Source organism: Aquarana catesbeiana, linkage group LG07 (assembly GCF_042186555.1).
Source record: "Aquarana catesbeiana isolate 2022-GZ linkage group LG07, ASM4218655v1, whole genome shotgun sequence".
Lineage (NCBI taxonomy): Eukaryota > Metazoa > Chordata > Amphibia > Anura > Ranidae > Aquarana > Aquarana catesbeiana.
Window position 1 is genome coordinate 217,802,688 of NC_133330.1, and position 21,971 is coordinate 217,824,658.

At 42.1% G+C, this 21,971-nt stretch overlaps 1 protein-coding gene across 3 annotated transcripts in view; it reads right to left on the minus strand.

Annotated features, from left to right (window-relative positions):
* Positions 1-7,984: 7,984 nt before the first annotated feature.
* CDC14A (cell division cycle 14A) overlaps positions 7,985-21,971 on the minus strand; it is a 203,266-nt gene continuing 189,279 nt past the window's right edge. For all 3 annotated transcript variants that reach the window (XM_073593042.1, XM_073593043.1, XM_073593044.1), the window contains one exon: positions 7,985-12,125. In XM_073593042.1, coding sequence (XP_073449143.1) covers positions 12,096-12,125 — 30 coding nt within the window. In that variant the 3' untranslated portion in view covers positions 7,985-12,095. The remainder of the gene's footprint in view (positions 12,126-21,971) is intronic.

Genomic DNA, 21,971 nt, shown 5'->3' on the forward strand with positions numbered 1-21,971 from the left:
GCAGAGAGAGAGCGGCTCCAAGACCATGCGCGGCCTGCCACAGCAAAGAACTCTCCGCAGGGCGCCAAGGAAAAGGCAGGCTCCCCCAGACAAGCTCCCCTACGGTCTCCAAAAACGCCAGGTATAGTGGGTATGGAAAGATATAGCAAACCCACCAGGTAATGCAGTTTAATTCAGGCAGGGATAGAGAGTGGGGGAGAAGCACCCTGTGCTCTCACTTACACACACACCCTCTCCTCCATCCGGTCACGCCCCCCACCTGCAGGTCATTTCTAGTTCTGACTAAGGATGAGCTCCGGCGTGTTCGCACAGCCCACGTGCAGAGCCCACCAGGAAGTCGGCACTGCGCTGCGCTAATCACAGGCAGTGAGACATTGTCCCGATGCGCAGCTGCAGAGATCGGGAAATGTCTCACTGCCTGTGATTAGCGCAGCGCAGTGACGACTTCCTGGCGGGCTCTGCATGTGGGCTGTGTGAACACACTGGAGCTCATCCTTAGTTCTGACAGAAGAGAACTCCAGATGAGCAATGAAACTCATCAACGTGTTTTTTTAATGGTCTACTCTTTTTTTTGTGTGTTTTTTGTGTCTTGAAAATTAATTTAGAGAAATAGAAATTTTTTAAAGCCTAATCTTGAATCTACAGGTACATGTGAGGTAATACATCTGACCATCATAGTTTGATAGAGGAGAGATGGGGCTGGAACAGGGAAAGTTGTCTGAGGAAAGCAGTATTAACATAATACCGCCAACTCAATCCTGCTGTGCTTTCTTCAGCCTCGGCAGCAACAGAACTACAGAAGGGTGGTGAGGGGACCGAAGAGATAAGATCGTTTCTTCAGAGCCCTGTGCCGTGACCGGCGGCTTCAGCAGGCATGTACGGGAGTGACGTCATTGCGGCTCTGGCCACTCGCATTGCCGGAGCCCGCAAACCTGGAAGAAACACAGGGGAAGATGTCAGCCGTCTTAGGTATTTCATAATGAGCTAGTATGCGATGCATACTAGCTCATTATGCCTTTGTCTTACAGGTTTTTATTTTTTATTGGGGTTTGCAACCTCTTTAAATTGTCTTTTCCCAGGGCAGGATAAGGATGTCTTTGCAAGGACTGTTGGTGAGCAAAACTAATGTCCTCAACTTTGTACAAATTGACCAGTGCCAAAACAGTTTCATAGTATACTTTGTGTATTTTTTTTTTTAAGTACCGCACTGCGCTGTTTGAAAAATTTATTAAAATGTGAAAACATAGTGCACAAAACTCCTTAAGCCCCCCACATTCCTTGAACACCCCCCTCTGATCCTTTATCCACCAATTATTCCCGAAATACAGACTTCAGGTATGTGTTTGGAAGAAATTTGCTAGCATCAGGACAGTATACAAGCACTTGAATAGGCAGAAAAAAATGAAAAAGCTCTACACTGTGGACTTTTTGTTTTTTTAGCGTTTCTGCAGCAGACAGAGTATTAGTCCTGGTAAATGTGCCCCAAACTCAGCACTCAGGATCTCCACCTGGCAATCTCTCTCTGGGAAATGCAGTTCAAAGCTCTTGATTACAGTAGAGTCTCTCTCCTTTGGAATACAGTTCCCACATTGCAGTGCTGCCTGACTCAGTCTATTAAACTCTTCCTGCTCAGCAGTTCCCTCCTCTTACTGATATGGCTGTTAACTAGTTCAGCACTGCAGGGCAGCAGCTTCAGAGAGCAGCTGCAGCCAGTGTTTCTGTCACTCTCCATTTTTAGCCAAATATCTGGCTACAATCGTTTGAATTTATGTGTGTCGATAAAAACCCACCATGCCATCCAGATATTTCAGAATTGCTCAGATTCATCACTGTCTTGTTCAATCATAATTGATCCAGTTTTTATTAACCACTTCAATACCAGGCACTTAAGACACCTTCCTGCCCAAGCCAATTTTCAGCTTTCAGCGCTGTCGCAATTTGAATTACAATTGCGCGGTCATGCTACACTGTACCCAAACAAATTTTTTATAATTTTGTTCCCACAAATAGAGCTTTATTTTGGTGGTATTTGATCACCTCTGCCATTTTTATTTTTTGCGCAACAAATAAAAAGACTGAAAATTTTGAAAAAAATAAGTTTTTCTTTGTTTCATTTTTTTGTAAGTAAGTTTTCTTCATCAATGACGGGCACTGATATGGCTGCACTGACAGGCACTGATAAGGCGGCACTGATGGGCACCAATGAGGTAGCACCAATGAGGTGGCACTGACGGGCACTGATAGGCGGCACTGATAGGTGGTACTGGTATGCGGCACTGATGGGCACTCATAGGTAGCACTGATGGGTACTCGTAGGCGGCACTGATGGGCACTCATAGGCGGCACTGATGGGTACTTATGGGTGGCACTGATAGGTGGCATGGATGGGCACTGATGGGTGGGCACTGATGGGTGGGCACTGATAGGTGGCACTGATGACACTGATGAGTGGCATTGCTGGGCAACCCTGTTTTGTAATGTGCCACAGAGGTGCCAGTCAGTGCCCATTTGTGGGCACTGATTGGCTTATTTTGGGCATGTTTTTTCACATGTGGATGGCCATGGGGGATGTACCTGGCCATCCACATGCTGGGGGCTTCCTTGGTGGTCCTGGGGGCTTCCCTGGTGGTCTAGTGTGGGCATCTGAGGGGGTGCTGCGCTGAGACCCCCCCTGTCAGGAGAGCCGGCGATTGGCTCTCCTCTACTTGCGTCTGTCAGACGCAAATGAGGAAATGCCGATCAACAGCTCTTCCTGTTTACATCATGATTAGCCATGATTGGACATGGCTTATCATGTGGTAAAGAGCCTCTGCCGCACCACTGATCACTGCGATGCACGCCCCCATGGGCACTGATTTGTGGGCACTGATTGGCATATTTTGGGCATGTTTTTTCACATGTGGATGGCCATGGGGGATGTACCTGGCCATCTACATGCTGGGGTCTTCCCTGGTGGCCCTGGGGGCTTCCCTGGTGGTCTAGTGTGGGCATATGAGTGGGGGCTGCGCTGATAAACAATCAGCGCAGACCCCCCTGTCAGGAGAGCCACCGATCGGCTCTCCTCTACTTGCATCTGTCAGACGCGAGTGAGGAATAGCCAATCAATGGCTCTTCCTGTTTACATTGTGATCAGCCATGATTGGACATGGCTTATCGCTTGGTAAAGAGCCTCCGCCGCACCACTGATCGCCGAGATGCATGCCCCCAAGGGCTCGCGGTGGCTGCTATCCTGAAGGACGTCATATGACGCCCAGTCAGGATAACTGAACCACCGCCCGGCCATCATTCTGCTATAGACCGGACGGGAAGTGGTTAAAAATGTCTATTCAGCTGTTTACCTGAAGTTCAGCTTATTTTTTTTAAAGGATTGTTATCTTTACAACTTTCAAATATCTGTTAGACCCTGTGGTTGGAATAACACAGGACCATATTAACAAAATGTTACCTGATTTTTTTCATCTACATATAGTACTGTATTACCAAGTGTCATTAAAGACACTCATTGTCTCTGCCAAGATTGCAGCTATGTAAGAAAACCTCACATTCCATTCCTGTGTTCACATCAGACAAAAAAGGATTTCCAGATATGATAGAAGATGTTTCTGGATGCGTCTTATCTGGCTTTGAGTAATGTGGGAACGACAGAGTCAGAGATACCCCTGCTCCTCAAGACCTGGGTTTCAACAGCCGTGCCGTTAAAGCCAGAGTCTGAGAAGCGGGGTTGAACAGGGGGCCCTGAGACAGAAGGTCTGGCCTGTTTGGAGGAGGCCAGGGATCATCTAATAGAAGTTTCAGTATGTCGGTGTCCCAGGTTCCTCTGGGCCAGTTTGGTGCAACAAGAATCACTGATTTAATCTTATGCTCTATTTCACAGAGCAGTTGAGAAAGAGTCCACACCAGAAGAAATAGGATATTTAAAATGGAACGGAATCAACAAAACATCCAATGCCAGTGCTAGAGGATCCTCGGTCCTGATTACAAACAGGGGTAACTTGTTGACCCTGGATGCTAGGATGTCCAAATCTAGAGTTCCCTATTTATTTATTTCCCCCTTATTCTAAGGGTGCCTGACTCCTGGCCACAACCAAGATGCCTGATTGTACCCTGATCAGGGGTACCCTGAAGAAGGAGGGTACAGTGATGCAGAGCTAGTTTTATCACTCTGAGCTCCAGATTGTTGGTGGGGAGCGTGGATTCTGTGGGTGAGATGATGTTCCCTGAACTGAGAGACTGAAACACTTCTTCCCAGCCTGTAAGGCTGCCATCTGTTGTTATCACCTTCCATGGTTGTGGTAGAAACAACTTTCTCAGGGGTGGATTTGAAATCCACCAAGCCAGGGAGTTCCTTGCTCGGCTGAAGAGGAACAGAGGGAGGTTGAGACAAGTAGCATGTTTGTTCCAGGCCAACAAGATGTTGCATGGCAGAGGCCTTGAATGGAATTGGGTGAAGGAAACTGGCTCAAATAAGGCCACCATGATGCCTAGAATTCTCATAAAAGGGAAGGTTATTTGATCTAAGTATGAGATCTTAGAGAGGTGTGTTTGTTATCTGGAAAAAAAACCTTTACATGGGCTGTGTCTAAAATGAGGCCTAAGTATTCTAGGTGAAGGTTAAGGTGAAGGTGAAGGTTGGAGGGCAGACTTTTGAAAGCTGATTCACCAACTGAAAGCCTGGAGTATTTGACTTTTGCAGATGGTTGAAATATGGGTCTTCCAGAATAAGGTTATCCAGGTACCTTGTTGCCTGAATGCCCTGGGTTTAAGAGGATTACTCTGAGTGCAGAGGATAGGCCAAACCGTGTGGATTACATCCCAACTTTGAAATGTGATGGTACTTGTTTAGGGATTTTAGATCCAAGATAGAATGAATACCCCCGCTGATGAGTTTTGATACAGTGAACAGGTTTGAATAGAATGCCTTGAACCTGTCCTCCCGAGCGACAGTAACAAACACTCTCTGGGACAAGAGATGGTTCAGGGCAGTTTGGAAACTTGACTGTCCTTGAGCAGATTATGGTTGGTTTAACCACTTCAATACCAGGCACTTTCTCCCCTTCCTGCCCAAGCCAATTTTCAGCTTTCAGCGTTGTCGCTTTTTAAATGACAATTGCGCTGTCATGCAACACTGTACCAAAAACTAAAATTTTATCATTTTGTTCTCACAAATAGAGCTTTCTTTTGGTGGTATTTGATCACCTCTGGGGTTTTTATTTTTTGCTAAACAAATAAAAAAAGACCAAAAATTTAGAAAAAATAAGTTTTTCTTAATTTCTGTTATAAAACTTTGTAAATAAGTACATTTTCTCCTTCACTGATAAGGCGGCACTGAAGGGGTGGCACCAATGAAGTGACACTGATGAGGTGGCACTGATGATGGGCACTAATATACAGCACTGATGGGCACTGATATGCGGCACTGATGGGCACTCATGGGTAATGATAGGCGACACTGATGGGCACTGAAAGGCTGCACTGATGGGTACTTATGGGTGGCACGGATTGGCACTGATGGTCTCTGATGGATGGCACTGATGGGCATCACTGTAAAGGAGGCACTGGCAAGCATTACTGATGGGCACTGACTGGCATCATTTTGGGCACAGATTGGCATCCCTGGTGGCCATGGGTGGCATACTGGGTGGTCATCAGTGGTAGACATCCCTGTGGTTCTGGTGGCATCCCCGGTGGTCCTGGGTGGGTATCCTGGGGGGGGCTGTGCTGAAAATCAATCAGCAAAGACCCCCCTGTTAGGAGAGCAGCCGATCAGCTCTCCTCTACTCGCGTCTGTCAGACGCGAGTGATGAAAAACCGATATACGGCTCTTCATTTTGTTATAGGCGAGAAGTGGTTAACACAAGAAAATGGTAAGAGACACCGTGTGAAACACAGTAACAACCGCTCTCTGGGACAAGAGATGGTTCAGGGCAGTTTGCAAACTTGACTGTCCATGAGCAGATTATGGTTGGTTTAACACAAGAAAATGCTAAGGGGCACAGTGTGAAACACTAGTTTGTACCACCGACTGGATCCACAGGTTTGGGACCCAGAGAAAGGCAAACTAACAGATGTCTCCCCAATCTTAGGGGTTTGTGCACCACTTCATTTTGAAGAAAGCTTGAAGGGAGCAATCTTTTTGAGGAGTTAGAAACCCTGATGATTGGGGCTTTGGGGTATTTGCCTGTGGAAAAATGATCTTTGCTCTATTACATCTCTGATGAATTTTTCAAATGCCTTACCAAACAGATGTCCTCCTTCAAAGGGCACATGAGTGAGTTGTTGTTTACAAGCTGCTTTAGTTGACCAGGCTTTTAGCATGTACTAGGGCATCAACACAAAAGAGTAGGGTGGAGAGGAGGGTCTGTAAATGACTGTAAAATTTGGTCCTAGAAGACAGGATCCTATTGGTTGTTCATTGCTCCAATCCAATTAGCTGCAGGCTGACAAACAGAAATTGCAGCAATAGCCAGTTGTAGACCTGGGCCTGCGAGGTTAAAGAGAGCCTTTAACAGCATCTCAAATATTCTGTCAGCAGAATCTTTAAATGAAGGAGCATCTGCTATATGCACAGTAAGATACAGTATTTGTTTAAGACTGAGATTGCAGGTTCTACTACCAGAACAGTCCATCTATTAGTGAATTATTTATACACTGGATAGAGCGCGGCACATATTCTCAGAGGGGTGAAATTCTTTTAAAGGCCAACCCAATCATCATAAATTGCCCATTTTATTTGTTCATGGGGAAAACCTTTTTAGACTTAGCAGGTCTCTTAGTACTCAAGGGACAAAGTGAGATGGAGGAAAATCAAGCGCGACAATACCAGGGCTTTGTGCACAATCTGAAATAGGTACTTAGAGGCATAATTTTTTACAAACATTTACACTGTGTATTATAGCTTGGTAGAACAGAGGGGCTGGCAGTAATCCTTCTTTGACTTTACTGGCAGCTACTAATAGCGGCAGGAGGGGAGGGGCCGGAAAGAGATCTCTCACACACAGGAGCTGACAGGCAAGGAGGGAGGGGGGAGAGAGGAGAGCAGCGGGATAATGAGGCATGTAAACTGACCATGGTATCATGGATCAGCAGCCATGATTACTGTGGTCAGTTTACATAGGGGGGACACAGGATCAGGATCAACCAGGTTTTTTACAGCATAGAAAGGTACAGATTAGACAGTACAAGCACTATGCTGTTTAGCCTGCTATAAGGGAACAGGTTCTTTTTTTTTTTTTTTTAGGGTTACAACCTCTTTAACACTTGAATAGGTTTGAACTGAGCCTTAAACCGGAGTTTCACCCAAAAGTGGAACTTCTGCTTATCTAATTCCTCCCCCCCTCCGGTGCCACATTTGGCACCTTTCGGGGGGGAGTGGGTACCTGTTTTTGACAGGTACCCAAAAGTTTGGCCCCCTCCTCCTCCCCCCCGTTGTCAGGCCATTCAGAAAGTGCAGCACGCTTCACGCATGCGCATTAGGGACCCGACTGTGAAGCCGCAAGTCTTCACTGCTGGGGTCCCTTACCAATGGCAGCACCCGACAGTCAATGGAAACATCAGCTGGGGTGCCGACATCGCTGGATTCCAGGACAGTAAGTGTACTAATATTAGAAGTCAGCGGCTACAGTATGTGTAGCTTCTGAATTTTAATTTTTGGAGGGGGGGGGGGGCGGCGCAACTCTGCTTTAAAGTCCATTTAAAACTACATGTTCCTCTAAGACTGCCCTATACATACGATGACAACCCTGCATTCTGCACCCAACCCTGTTAAAAGGAAGCTGAAATATAACAGATCTACTGGCAAAAGGTGATCTATGTTACATGGAGATTCAGACAAATCGCTGTGCAAAGAGTGGTGACAATCTGCATCATGTATGTAGTTTTTTTATCTTGCCCATAGTTTTTAAGTTTTTAGGAGGTGCTAAAACCCATTCTGTTTGGTTTCACCAGACAAAGAGAACACAAAAAAGACCACAATCCAAATTTTGGTCCATAACTCCTTTATTAAATGTTGCTCTGTGGTTATTGGTTATTGTTATTATTGTTGTTCATATGTACATCCTAGCAGAGGATTGGGTCTTTGAACTTGTTTCCTTTCTAAAAATTCTTCATTAAAAGCTTAAAAACAAATGCATGGGATACAAATATGTACAAACTTGATAGAAGCAACATGTTAAAAGTGCATTACCATTACTAATACAAAATCGACTTTCACCTGCTGAAAGTATCTTTCTGATTGGTTGTTAATGATTATTGTAAATAACTGTCTTTTGTACAGTATTAGTAATTAAAGTAGTTTGTAGGTATTGCTTTTCCTAAAACACATATGGAATGTCAGTCTGCACTTTGTAATGCTTTCTGTCTGCAATTGTAATATCAACTTATTAATGCTCAAAAAGAAGCCATAGACATAAAAAGATGGTCAGGCATGTTGACGTGATCTGACCATCCTCCAATAAATTTGCCCATATGTTCACATTTAAGCATGCACATTCTGATTGCACGACCTTATGTGTATGGACAGTTACAGTATGTTTCATACAAGCTGGACTTCTGACAGCGTTCGTGTTTTTACACCCTGCGAACTACTCAAGAATGAAAACTTGACAGTTAAATTATAATACTGTATTCACAATATATCCAGTGTTTTTGTCTAACATAAATAACACTGTAATGCTTTCTGCTAAAATATCTTCGGATTATGCTAACAAAACATGCAGTTACTGATATGCCTTAACACCTATTTTAGTCCATTGTGGTGGACCTCACTTTTAAGATTCATCACACCTCGCACAATGCTTGCTTAATTTTTACTATGCAGTATCAAAAACCTTTATAATGTGCCAGACATTCGTTAAAGTATTGGACCACCTTCAATGCATTGGTTTCCACACTTGATTTGTATCTAAATACACAGATTTGTTTTAACAACTGAATAATCTGGGAAGTATTTTATTTTCTACTCCTCAAGTTTGATCGGAAGTACCACATGCAAAGACCCTTAGCAACTACTAATATTTTTATTACTCTCAGATCAGTGAAAGATGGATTCAAATTTGATTCTATGCACTACTGCCACCTGCACATTGGTATTTGTCTAACTGGTCATCTCATAACAATTTCTTTGTACACCAGCAGCATATTTTGATCTGGGCAGGAGCCTAAGGCCCAGAAATGTCCCCTTTAAAGTAGAATGATACAAATACTGTCTTCATGAGAGAAAACAAAGCTGCTGTTAACATGGAATTTATTCCAATACAGCACATGTAGTGTGTTAATGCTTTGTAAACAAAGGATTTTTCAGTGAGTGATCAGATCAAAGTGATACATTTGGAGTGAAGATCAACGGCTTGAGCTCTACCAAGGGCCCATGCTGTCTCTAATTTGCCCCGGGTACATAGTAAAACATAATTTTATTTACAGATCTGCTTTATGTTTTATCCAAAGAAAATAAAAATGAGTACCATCCTAGGCAAGAAAGACATGCAAACCAATAACCAATAATATCAAAAAGCTCTAAATGCTCCAATGTTCAATATACAGTTCAGTTTATATGTGTAGCAGCATAATTACTTCAAATTCAGGCACAGTAGTAAAGAAGTTGAAAATTGCTAAAGCTTCAAATACAACTGGAACATAAACACATCGTTAAAAAATTGAAAGAACAAGCTTCCAATCATTTTTTTTTTACAAAGGGCAAACAATTATATAACGATTTAATGAATGCAATTTAAAGCAATGCTTTTATTTTTTCTTCACCAAATTATTCTTTTTAGACTAGCTCCAAATATATATTAAATATTTCTGAAAGAAAATGAAATGTTTTACAAACAGATTTTTTTTTAAAATAATAGAACATTGCCACTGCCTTTATCTTCTTAGTGTGGTTGACTTGTTAATCGCAATCTAGGGGCAAGGAGGTAACTAGCTAGGTGGCTTAACTAGAATAATGAAAAAGTCAGGTCAGTGGCCTAGCTGTGTTGTCTGAGAGGGCCCTGTAAAGCTTAGTACACTGTGAGTCTTTTTTTCTGTTTAATCAGGGGGCTGAATGAAAAAAACTCACAGATTCCTGCATGCACTGTGCTATTGTATTCTGACAGGGGGGATTCCTCCCCCTGTCAGAATACACTGATCAGCGCTGAAGCCATTGGCTGCAGAGGCTGATCAAATGCTAATTTTCCAGCAGGACTGCTCAACAGAAGCCAGTGTATCGATCGGCTTCTGTTGAATAGAGAGGGCTACACAAGGATTGAAATTCGTCCGGTTCCTGCTGAACTGGCTGAATTTCGATCCATGTGTAATCAGCTTTAATATATGAACTGGATAGACAGACATACAAGACCTTTCACAGATGAATTGGCTTTTATATATATTTCAACTTAAATGTGTTTCCAGTGATCAGTTTTAAGTAAACAGCAAGGATAAGCTGTAACCTTCAAAGGCAAATTGCATTCATTTTTACTGCACAACATTCTTTGAAGTCACAATGTGATTGTTTTCCAGTTGTAATCCTAAATCTCAGTTTGTTTCAAAGAAAGCTACTTATGAAGGGCTGGTTCACACTGGATGCTTTCCAGTGCGTTTTTAAACTGCATCCAAACTGCTCGCACAGGGGTTGATTTGCTAATACTGGAGAGTGCAAAATCTGGTACAGCTCTGCATAGGGATCAATCAGCTTCCATTTTTTTTGTAAAGCTTAACTGAACAAGCTGAAGTTAGAAGCTGATTGGCTACCATGCACAGTTGCACCCGCTTTTGCACTTTCCAGTTTTAGCAAATCAAACTCACAGTGTTTGCATTTACTCCAATGGCCCAATTCACAACAGAGCAGTCAGTTCCAGTGCTTACAACAAAAGTATCAAAGGTACGCCAAGGGGTTTATTTACTAAAACTGGAGAGTGCAAAATCTGGTGCAGCTGTGCATGGTAGCCAATCAGCTTCTAACTTCAGCTTGGTCAGTTAAGCTTTACAAAAAAAACTGGAAGCTGATTGATCCCTATGCAGAGCTGCACCAGACTGTGCACTCTTCAGTTTTAATAAATAAACCCCCAAGTGTCAAATTGAAAATGCATAAAAAATGTATCAAAAGTACGTGTAAATGAGTATGCTAAATGCATCTTGAATGCTGAAATTGTGGCATGAACAAGCCCTTACAGTTAGCTGTGTTTTAACAAAGTGTTGCTTACCAATTTTATAGCTAAAAAAATATGATATGTGTATACAGTTTATATATTCATACATGATAATTCCAGTTCCTATTTTAGATTTATTGGTCCTATAAAAACATGTTCTACTTCAATCAGGTTATACAAAAAAAGACTTTGGAAAAAAAATGATATAAAAAGGTGGCTGCCTTGACCAGCCCTGTCATGACCATCACAGCAGTGGCTGAAAAACATGTTCCACTGAAAGAAATAATAATCAGCAACAGCAGGATAGCCAGTGCCCATAAATATAAAATAAAAATCAACTTAGCAAAGTACCCATAATCCTCTCTTTCCCTTTAAATTGCCAGTTGCTTTCTGCAGAACATATAGCCTTCATTTCACCAAATATTGCAATTGTTTTCTTCACGAATCACACGCCTGACAAGAATCAATCAGCACAGCACACATTATTATAAAAATATCATTCTAGACAGAAAAATATATCTTTTGATTTTTGGTTACAAACAATTCCTAATGTGAAAATATATTCTGTAAGATATACAAATTACATACATCTTCTAAAACATGACAAAATATCCTCTTGTCTTATTAGGATATTCTTATTTTAAGACCAAATATTTACAAATCAGAATGGACCCCTAAAAAAAAAAAAAAAAAAAAAAGCTAAAAAATAATATAAAAAAAAAAATAAAAATAAACAGTGGTGCCAACATTTTAAAAACAAAGAAAAAAAAAAACAGTCAGTAGTAAATCTTAACAGTACATGTCTATGGCATGTAGATATTGTCTCTTGCCGATATAGTTGATAGCTTCTTCTTTGTGTTGCACAGTAGATATTATCTTGACAAAGGATTCCTTCCCTTTGTCTCTCCTCCATTCTTCCATGGCAAAGGATTTGGATCTGGGAGAGGGCTAACAGGACTGTGAGGTCCTTTAGAACTGAACAGATTCAGACTGAAGGGACTGAAAGAACACAAATGTGAGTAAATTTGTAATTATCCTAAACCATTCCACAATCTATACAAATCAAATAGAAAGCAATGATGAAAAGAAAACGACAAACTGAATGTAATTCGTTCAAACGTAAGAAATATATTACCCTCTTTTTCATTAAATTTCTGAACTCACTTTAGTAACAGATGTACCATAAGGACTTATGGACTCTTGCACAAGGGTAAAAAAAAAAAATAAAAACACGTTTGTAGCCATGTACTTTTTTTACTTTCCATAAAACAGATCCATAATGCAGCAATGTGTTCAGAAGCATTAAAAAAAAAAATCATATTTTTAACGTTTGAGTGCAGTAATTTACATGTATGATTGTATACATACAAGCATATACACAATATAGAAGAGTGTATACTATATGAAACTTAAAGCATTTGTTACCCTAAAAAAAAAAGAAAAAAGGATGTTCCTTTAAAGCATGAAAAACACAGTGCTTGTGCTGTGTAATTTAGCCTCTTCTATCACCTGAAATACCTGGCTGATTCTACCTGGTTCTACCCTCCCATTGTAAACTCACCACGGTTTATCATGGCTGCTGAGCCCTGACACTGTGGTCAGTTTACGTGCCTCCGTCATCCACAGCTTTCCTCTGTCTTCCTCTCACTCCTCCCTCCCTTTCTGTCCTGTGTGTGAGCCGCCCGTCTCCTCTCCTTCTGGCACCGTTCCAAGCAGTATAAAAATTACTGCTCACAATCACTGCCAGCCCCACTGCTAGGAGAACACATATTATACAGTGAATGTCCTTTTTTAAAATTCTTTGTTTAAATACCTTATTTCTCATGACTGCCCAGCAGAGGGAGACCTTGGTCCCTTCCTCTGTAGTACATACATCGGAGGAAGAGAGCGACGGGCGGTCACGCGACCGCTGATCAGCGAGGAGAAATAAGGTATTTAGAAGAAGAATTTTAAAAAATGGCATACACTGTATACTACAAGTTATCCTAGCAGAGGGGCTGGCAGTGATTGCGAGCACTGCCTTTACAACCCCTTTAACTTACAGTGCCTTGAAAAAGTATTCACACCCCTTAAAATGTTCCACATTTTGTCATTTTACAACCAAAAATGTAAATGTGTTTTATTGGGATTTTATATGATAGACCAACACAAAGTGGCACATAATTGAGAAGTAGAAGGAAAAAGATAAATGGTTTTCAAATTTTTTTACAAATAAATATCTGAAAAGTGTGGCGTGCATTTGTATTCAGCCATCTTTACCCCGATACCCCTTACTAAAATCTAGTGGAACCAATTGCCTTCAGAAGTCACCTAATTAGTAAATAGAGTCCACCTGTGTGTAATTTAATCTCAGTATAAATACAGCTGTTCTGTGAAGCCCTCAGAGGTTTGTTTGAGAACCTTAGTGAACAAACAGCATCATGAAGGCCAAGGAACAAACCAGACAAGCCAGGGATAAAGTTGTGGAGAGGTTTAAAGCAGGGTTAGGTTATAAAAAAATATACCAAGCTTTGAACATCTCCCGGAGCACTGTTCAATCCATCATCTGAAAATGTAAAGAGTATGGCACAACCGCAAACCTACCAAGACATGGCCGTCCACCTAAACTGGCAAGGAGAGCATTAATCAGAGAAGCAGCCAAGAGGCCCATGGTAACATTGGAGGAGTTGTAGAGATTCACAGCTCAGGTGGGAGAATCTGTCCACAGGACAACTATTAGTCATGCACTCCACAAATCTGTCCTTTAAGGAAGAGCGGCAGGAAGAAAGCCATTGTTGAAAGAAAGCCATAAGAAGTCCCGTTTCGAGAAGCCATGTTAGGGACATAGCAAAACATGTGGAAGAAGGTGCTCTGGTCAGATGAGACCAAAATTGAACTTTTTGGCCTAAAAGCAAAATGCTATGTGTGGTGAAAAACTAACACTGCACATCACCTTGAACACATCGTCCCCACCGTGAAACATGGTGGTGGCAGCATCATGTTGTGGGGATGGTTTTCTTTAGCAGGAACAGGGAAGCTGGTCAGAGTTGATGGGAAGATGGGTGGAGCCATATACAGGGCAATCTTAGTATCAAACCTGATATGCCCTGTACACACGATAGGATTTTCCGATGGAAAATGTGTGATAGGACCTTGTTGTTGGAAATTCCGACCGTGTGTAGGCTCCATCATACATTTTCCATAGGAATTTCCGACACACAAAGTTTGAGAGCTTGCTATAAAATTTTCCGACAACAAAATCCGTTGTTGGAAATTCCGATCGTGTGTACACAAATCCGACGCACAAAGTGCCACGCATGCCCAGAATAAATTAAGAGACGAAAGCTATTGGCTACTGCCCCGTTTACAGTCCCGACGTACGTGTTTTACGTCACCACATTCAGAATGATCGGATTTTCCGACAACTTTGTGTAACCGTGTGTATGCAAGACAAGTTTGAGCCAACATGCGTCGGAAAAAATCCTAGGATTTTGTTGTCGGAATGTCCGATCAATGTCCGACTGTGTGTACAGGGCATTAGAGTCTAAAAAAGACTTGAGACTGAAGCAGGAGGTTCACCAGCAAGACAAATACCCTAATCATACAGCCAGAGCTACAATGGAATGGTTTAGATCAAAGCATATCCATGTGTTAAAAATGGCCAAGAAAAAAAAAAAAAAGTCCAGACCTTAATCCAATTGAGAATCTGTGGGAAGACTTGAAAATTGCTTTTCACAGATGCTCTCCATCCAATCTGACAGAGCTTAAGCTATTTTGCAAAGAAGAATGGGCAAAAACTTCACTCTCTAGAAGTGCAAAGCTGGTAGAGACATCCCAAAAAGACTTGCAGCTGTAATTGCAGAGAAAGGTGGTTCTACAAAGTATTGACTCATGGGGGCTGAATATAAATGCACGCCACACTTTTCACATATTTATTTGTAAAAAAAATTGAAAACCATTTATCATTTTCCTTCCACTTCACAAATATGTACCACTTTGAGTTGGTCTATCACATAAAATCACAATATAATACATTTACGTTTCTGGTTGTAACATGACAAAATGTGGAAAATGTCAAGGGGTATGAATACTTTTTCAAGGCACTGTATGTCAATTATACCAGGCTTTAAATTACACACAGGTGGACTCTATTTACTAATTAGGTGACTTCTGAAGGCAATTGGTTCCACTAGATTTTAATCAGGGGTATCAGAATAAAGGGGGCTGAATAGAAATGCACACCACACTTTTCAGATATTGATTTGTAAAAAATATTGAAAACCATTTATCATTTTCCTTCCACTGCACAATTATGTGCAACTTTGTTTTGGTCTATCACATAAAATCCCAATGAAATACATATATGTTTTTGGTTGTAACATGACAAAATGTGGAAAATTTCAAGGGGTATGAATACTTTTTTAAGGCACTGTATGCAGAGAACTATTTCTGCTTATACAGTAAGGGAAAAAAGTATTTGATCCCCTGTTGATTTTGTACGTTTGAAGAAATGATCATGGTAGATTTATATTAACAGTGAGACAGAATAACAACAAAAAAATCAAGAAAAAGCATTTAAAAAAAGTTATCACTTGATTTGCATTTTAATAAGTGAAATAAGTATTTGACCTCTTCACAAAACATGTCTTAGTACTTGGTGGCAAAACGCTTATTGGCAATCACAGGGGTCAGACGTTTCTTGTAGTTGGCCACCAGGTTTGCATACATCTCAGGAGGGATTTTGTCCCGCTCCTCTTTGCAGATCCTCTCCAAGTCATTAGGGTTTCGAGGTAAAAGTTTGGTAACTCAAACCTTCAGCTCCCTCCACATATTTTCTATGGGATTAGGGTCTGGAGACTGGCTAGGCTACTCCAGGATCTTAATGTGCTTCTTCTTAAGCCACTCCTTTGTTGCCTTGGCCGTGTGTTTTGGGTTATTGTCATGCTGGAATACCCATCCACGACTCATTTTCAATGCCTTAGCTGAGGGATGGAGGTTCTCACCCAAAATTTGATGGTACATGGCCCCGTCCATCGTCCCTTTGATGCGGTGAAGTTGTCCTGTCCCCTTAGCAGAAAAACACCCCCAAAGAATAATGTTTCCACCTCCATGTTTGACGGTGGGGATGGTATTCTTGGGGTCATAGGCAGCATTCCTCCTCCTCCAAACCAGGCAAGTTGAGTTGATGACAAAGAGCTTGATTTTGGTCTCACCTTACCACAACACTTTCATCCAGTTCTCCTCTGAATCATTCAGATGTTTATTAGCAATCTTCAGACGGGGCGGTACATGTGCTTTCTTGCAGGGGGACCTTGCGGGCACTTCAGGATTTCAGTCCATCACAGCGTAGTGTATTATCAATTGTTTTCTTAGTGACTATGGTCCCAGCTGCCTTGAGATCATTGACAAGTTTCTCCCGTGTAGTTCTGGGCTGGTTCTTTACCGTTCTCATGATCATTGAAACTCCATGAGGTGAGATCTCGCACAGAGCCCCAGACCGAGGGAGATTGACAGTTATTTTGTGTTTCTTCCATTTGCGAATAATCGCACCAACTCTTGTCACCCTCTTACCAAGCTGCTTGGCGATGGTCTTGTAGCCCATTCCAGCCTTGTGTAGGTCTACAATCTTGTCCCTGACATCCTTGGACAGCTCTTTGGTCTTGGCCATAGTGGAAAGATTGGAATCTGATTGATTGCTTCTGTGGACAGGTGTCTTTTATACAGGTAAAAAGCTGAGACAAGGAGCACTTCCTTTAAGAGAGTGTTCCTAATCTCAGCTCGTTACCTGTATAGAAGACACTTGGGAGCCAGGAATCTTGCTGATTGATAGGGGATCAAATACTTATTTCACTCATTAAAATTCAAGACAATTTATAACTTTTTTTGAAATGCGTTTTTCTGTCTCTCACTGTTAAAATAAACCTACCATTAAAATTATAGACTGGTCATTTCTTTGTCAGTGGGCAAACATACAAAATCAGCAGGGGATCAAATACTTTTAACCCTCATAAGCTGGTCATTATATTATGAACACATGGACATTGTTACAGGTAAACTTGTGCAGCAAAAAATGTAAAATCATTGGAGGAATACATAGCTTTTTTCCTTGGAGGTGACACGGTGGGGTTGATTTACTAAAGGCAAATAGACTGTACACTTTTGAAAGTGCAGCTGCACTCTGCAAGGGCAGTTGCTCCAGAGCTTAGTAAATGATGGAGAGCTCTGCTGACTTCCATCATCCAATCACGTGCAAGGAAAATTACAAAAACAGCATTTTTGCTTACACGTGATTGGATGATGGAAGTCAGCAGAGCTCTCCATCATTTACTAAGCTCTGGAGCAACTGCCCTTGCAGAGTGCAACTGCACTTTCAAAAGTGCACAGTCTATTTGCCTTTAGTAAATCAACCCCAGTGCGTGGGGTCAATGTGTAATAAAACACTGAAAACCTCTTGTCCGTTAACATTGATGAAAAAGTCTGATGGCAGATTGTTCAAGTGTATATTATTAGGTCAACTGAATGCTAGCTTTTACTGTAAAAGCGTTTCACATACAAAAAAAAATCTATATCCATTAATAAAATCCTATAAAGACCTCTCTCCATCTCAACCTACCCAACAGTAGTAATAGAACCCTCAACCCTGCCAGCATTTTACCAGTACTCCCCTCAACATTATATGCAGTGCCCCCTAACTCCAACAGTACCCGCCGAACATTCCAGCATTATATACAGTATCCCCCTAAACCCACCAGTACCCCTAACCCCTCCACCATTATATATAGTACCCCACCAGCATTGTACATTGTATACAGTGCCTCTTTAACCTCACCGCCTTACCTCACCTGCATTATCCCAGATAGCAAGGATAACTTGCCACACATTTTTGTTGAATTGTAAGTCTGTTAACTTGATGCACATTTTCACTGGCAAGTTGTACACTTGCAGAGCACTTAAAGCACAAATTCTAGCTGACACTTTTCCAATTTGTCGCAAATTTGCGTGGCAAATCTCTAGCAAGTGCAAAGTTGCAAAGGTGAGTCTACAGCAAGAGTTCTGCAAGTCTACAGCAGGGAAATTCATCCACAATGACCCCTGTGGTGGGATGACTATAGTACACCATAGCTGAACCAGAACTTGCAGCAGACTTGCAGAATGTTTGCAAAGAAAGTTGATCTGCAAGACTGCAGACTTGCTGCAATTGTGCAACCAATTTGTGAAGCCTGGCAAGTCTAGCAATAGCTTAGCAAGTCATTTTCAAACTTGCAGCACAATTGTTTGCTATCTGGAATATACAGTATCCCTCTAACCCCACCAGTACCCTCTTCATTTTCCAGCATTATGTACAGTACCCACCTATCTCCACCAGCATTATATACAGTACTCCTCTAACCCCACCAGTACCCTCTCCATCTCTCCAGCATTATATATAGTACCCACCTATCCCCACCAGCATTATATACAGTACCCCTCTAACTCCACCACTACCTGCACAACCTCCCAGCATTACAGTGCCTTGAAAAAGTATTCATACCCTTTTAAATTTTCCACATTTTGTGATGTTACAACCAAAAATGTAAATGTATTTTTTGGGGATTTTATGTAATAGACCAACACAAAGTTGCACATAATTGTGAAGTGGAAGAAAAATGATAAATGGTTTTCCATTTTTTTTACAAATAAATATTTGAAAAGTGTGGCGTGCATTTGTATTCAGCCCCCTTTACTCTGATACCCCTAACTAAAATCTAGTGGAGCCGATTGCCTTCAGAATTCATCTAATTAGTAAATAGAGTTCACCTGTGTGTAATTGTATCTCAGTATAAATATAGCTGTTCTGTGAAGCCCTCAGAGGTTTGTTAGAGAACCTTAATGAAAAAACAGCATCATGAAGGCCAAGGAACACACCAGACAGATCAGAGATAAAGTTGTGGAGAAGTTTGAAGCAGGGTTAGGTTAAAAAAAAAATCCCACTGTTTAATCCATCATCAGGAAATGGTAAAAGTACGGCACAACTGCAAACCTACCATAACATGGCTGTCTACCTAAACTGACAGGCCGGGCAAGGAGAGCATTAATCAGAGAAGCAGCCAAGAGGCCCATGGTAACTCTGGAGGAGCTGCAGAGATCCACAGCTCAGGTGGGAGAATTTGTCCACAGGACAACTATTAGTCATGCACTCCACAAATCTGTCCTTTATCGAGGAGTGGCAAGAAGAAAGCCATTGTTGAAAGAAAGCCATAAGAAGTCCCGTTTGCAGTTTGCGAGAAGCTATGTGGGGGACACAGCAAACATGTAGAAGAAGGTGCTCTGGTTAGATGAGACCAAAATTTAACTTTTTGGCCTAAAAGCAAAACACTATATGTGGCTGAAAATTAACACTGCACATAAAAACCCTGAACACACCATCCCCACCGTGAAACATGGTGGTGGCAGCATCATGTTGTGGGGATGCTGGTCAGAGTTGATGGGAAAATGGATGGAGCCAAATACAGGGCAATCTTAGAAGAAAACCTGTTAAGAGTCTGCAAAAGACTTGAGACTGGGACGGAGGTTCACCTTCCAACAGGACAATGACCCTAAACATATAGCCAGAGCTACAATGGAATGGTTTAGGTCAAAGCATATTCATGTGTTAGAATGGCCCAGTCAAAGTGCAGACCTAAATCCAATTGAGAATCTGTGGCAAGACTTGAAAACTGCTGTTCACAGATGCATCCAATCTGACAGAGCTTGAGCTATTTTGCAAAGAGGAATAGGCAAACATTTCACTCTCTAGATGTGCAAAGCTGGTAGAGACACCCTCAAAAAGACTTGCAGCTGTAATTGCAGTGAGAGGTGGTTCTACAAAGTATTGATTCAGGGGGGCCGAATACAAATGCACGCCACACTTTTCACATATTTATATGTAAAAAAAATTGAAAACCATTTATCATTTTCCTTCCACTTTACAATTATGTGCCACTTTGTGTTGGTCTATCACATAAAATCCCAATAAAATACATTTACGTCTTTAGTTGTAACATGACAAAATGTGGAAAATTTCAGGGGGCATGAATACTTTTCACGGCACTGTATATAAAGTACCTGACTAACCCTACCAGCATTATGTACAGTACCCCTCTAACCCCACCAGTACCCTTCCAACCTCTCCAGTAGGGTTGCACTGATACTGATACGAGTACCGATATAAGTGCCGATACCGAGCATTTGCACGAGTACTTGTACTCGTGCAAATGCTCTGATCCCTAATCGGATACCTGGGCAGTCAGGGGATGATTGGTGCAGCAGTAGGGCAGTTACAAGCACGGATCTCCCTGTATAGATTTCAATAAAGTACCTGACAGACGCTTCTCCTCCTCTCCCTCTTGTGGCTTTCAGATGCTTTATGGAAATCTATACAGGAAGATCAGTGTTTGTAACGGCCCCCACCACACTGATCATCCCCTGACTGTCCCCTGTGTCCTCCTCTTGTTCCTCCTCCATGCTCCTAAGGTCCCCTGCTATGTCCTCCTCTGCTCCCCTTCCGTGTCTGTCTCTGCTCCTTATCCACTCCCCCTCTGTGTCCTCCTCCACTCCCCCCCCCCGTCCTCCTCTACTTCTTCTCCGAACCCCCTTCTGTGTCCTTCTCCACTCCTCTTCCATGTCCTCCTCCAGTCCCCCCTGTCTCGGATCTGTCAAGATGGAGAACTGAGGAAGGAGCCGGTAAATATGTCATTTACCCAACCCTTCCTTTTCTGAATGCACATAACTGAGCATCGTAATCTATGTTTAGGATGCTTCAGTTTATGAATGGACAGGAGCCTCTGTCTCCTGTCCATTCATCTCCAGTGCAGCTGAGGCTACAGAGAAAGGGACTGGGGAATCTGTGTCCTCAGTCCCTTTCCCTGTCTCAAAGGGGGTTAAAAAAAAAAAAAAAACTACTGACACAGTCCACACCTCATCAGTGCCACCTATCAGTGCCCATCAGTGCTACTGTCACATGACATTAAAAAAAGTATCGGTAATCGGTATCAGCGAGTACTTGAAAAAAGTAATCGGTATTTGTACTGTCTTAAATAAGTTGTATCGGTGCATCCCTACTCTCCAGCATTATATACAGTACCCCTCTAACCCCACTAGCATTATACGTTGTATACAGTACCCCTCTAACCTCACCAGTACCCTCTAAACCTCCCATCATTATTTACAGTACCCCAGTAAACCCACCAGTACCCCCAATCCCTCCACCATAATATTGAGAACCCATCTAACCCCACCAGCATTATATATTGTATACAGTACCCCTTTAACCTCACCAATATTGTCCCAACCTCACCAGTATTATATATAGTACCTTCCTAACCTCACCTGCATACAGTATCCCTCTAACCCCACCAGTACCCTCCCTACTTCTTCAGCATTATATAACTTACCCACCTAACCCTACCAGCATTATATACAGTAGCCCTTCAACTCCACCACTACCTGCCTAACCTCCCAGCATTATATACAGGACCTGCCAAACCCTATCAGCATTATATACAGTACCCCCTAAACCCACCAGTACCCTCAACCTCTCCACCATTATATACAGTACCCCTCTAACCCTACTAGCATTATACATTGTATACAGCACCCCTCTAACCTCACCAGTACCCTCCCAACCACTGCAGCATTATATACATTACCTGCCTAACCTCACCTGCATTATATACAGAACCCTTCTAACCCCACCAGTACCCTCCCAACCTCTCCAGCATTATATACAGTACCCCCAATACCCTCAACCCCTTCACCATTATATACAGTACCCCTCTAACCACACTAGCATTAAACTTGTATACAATACCCCTCTAACCTCACCAGTACCCTCCCTACCTCTTCAGC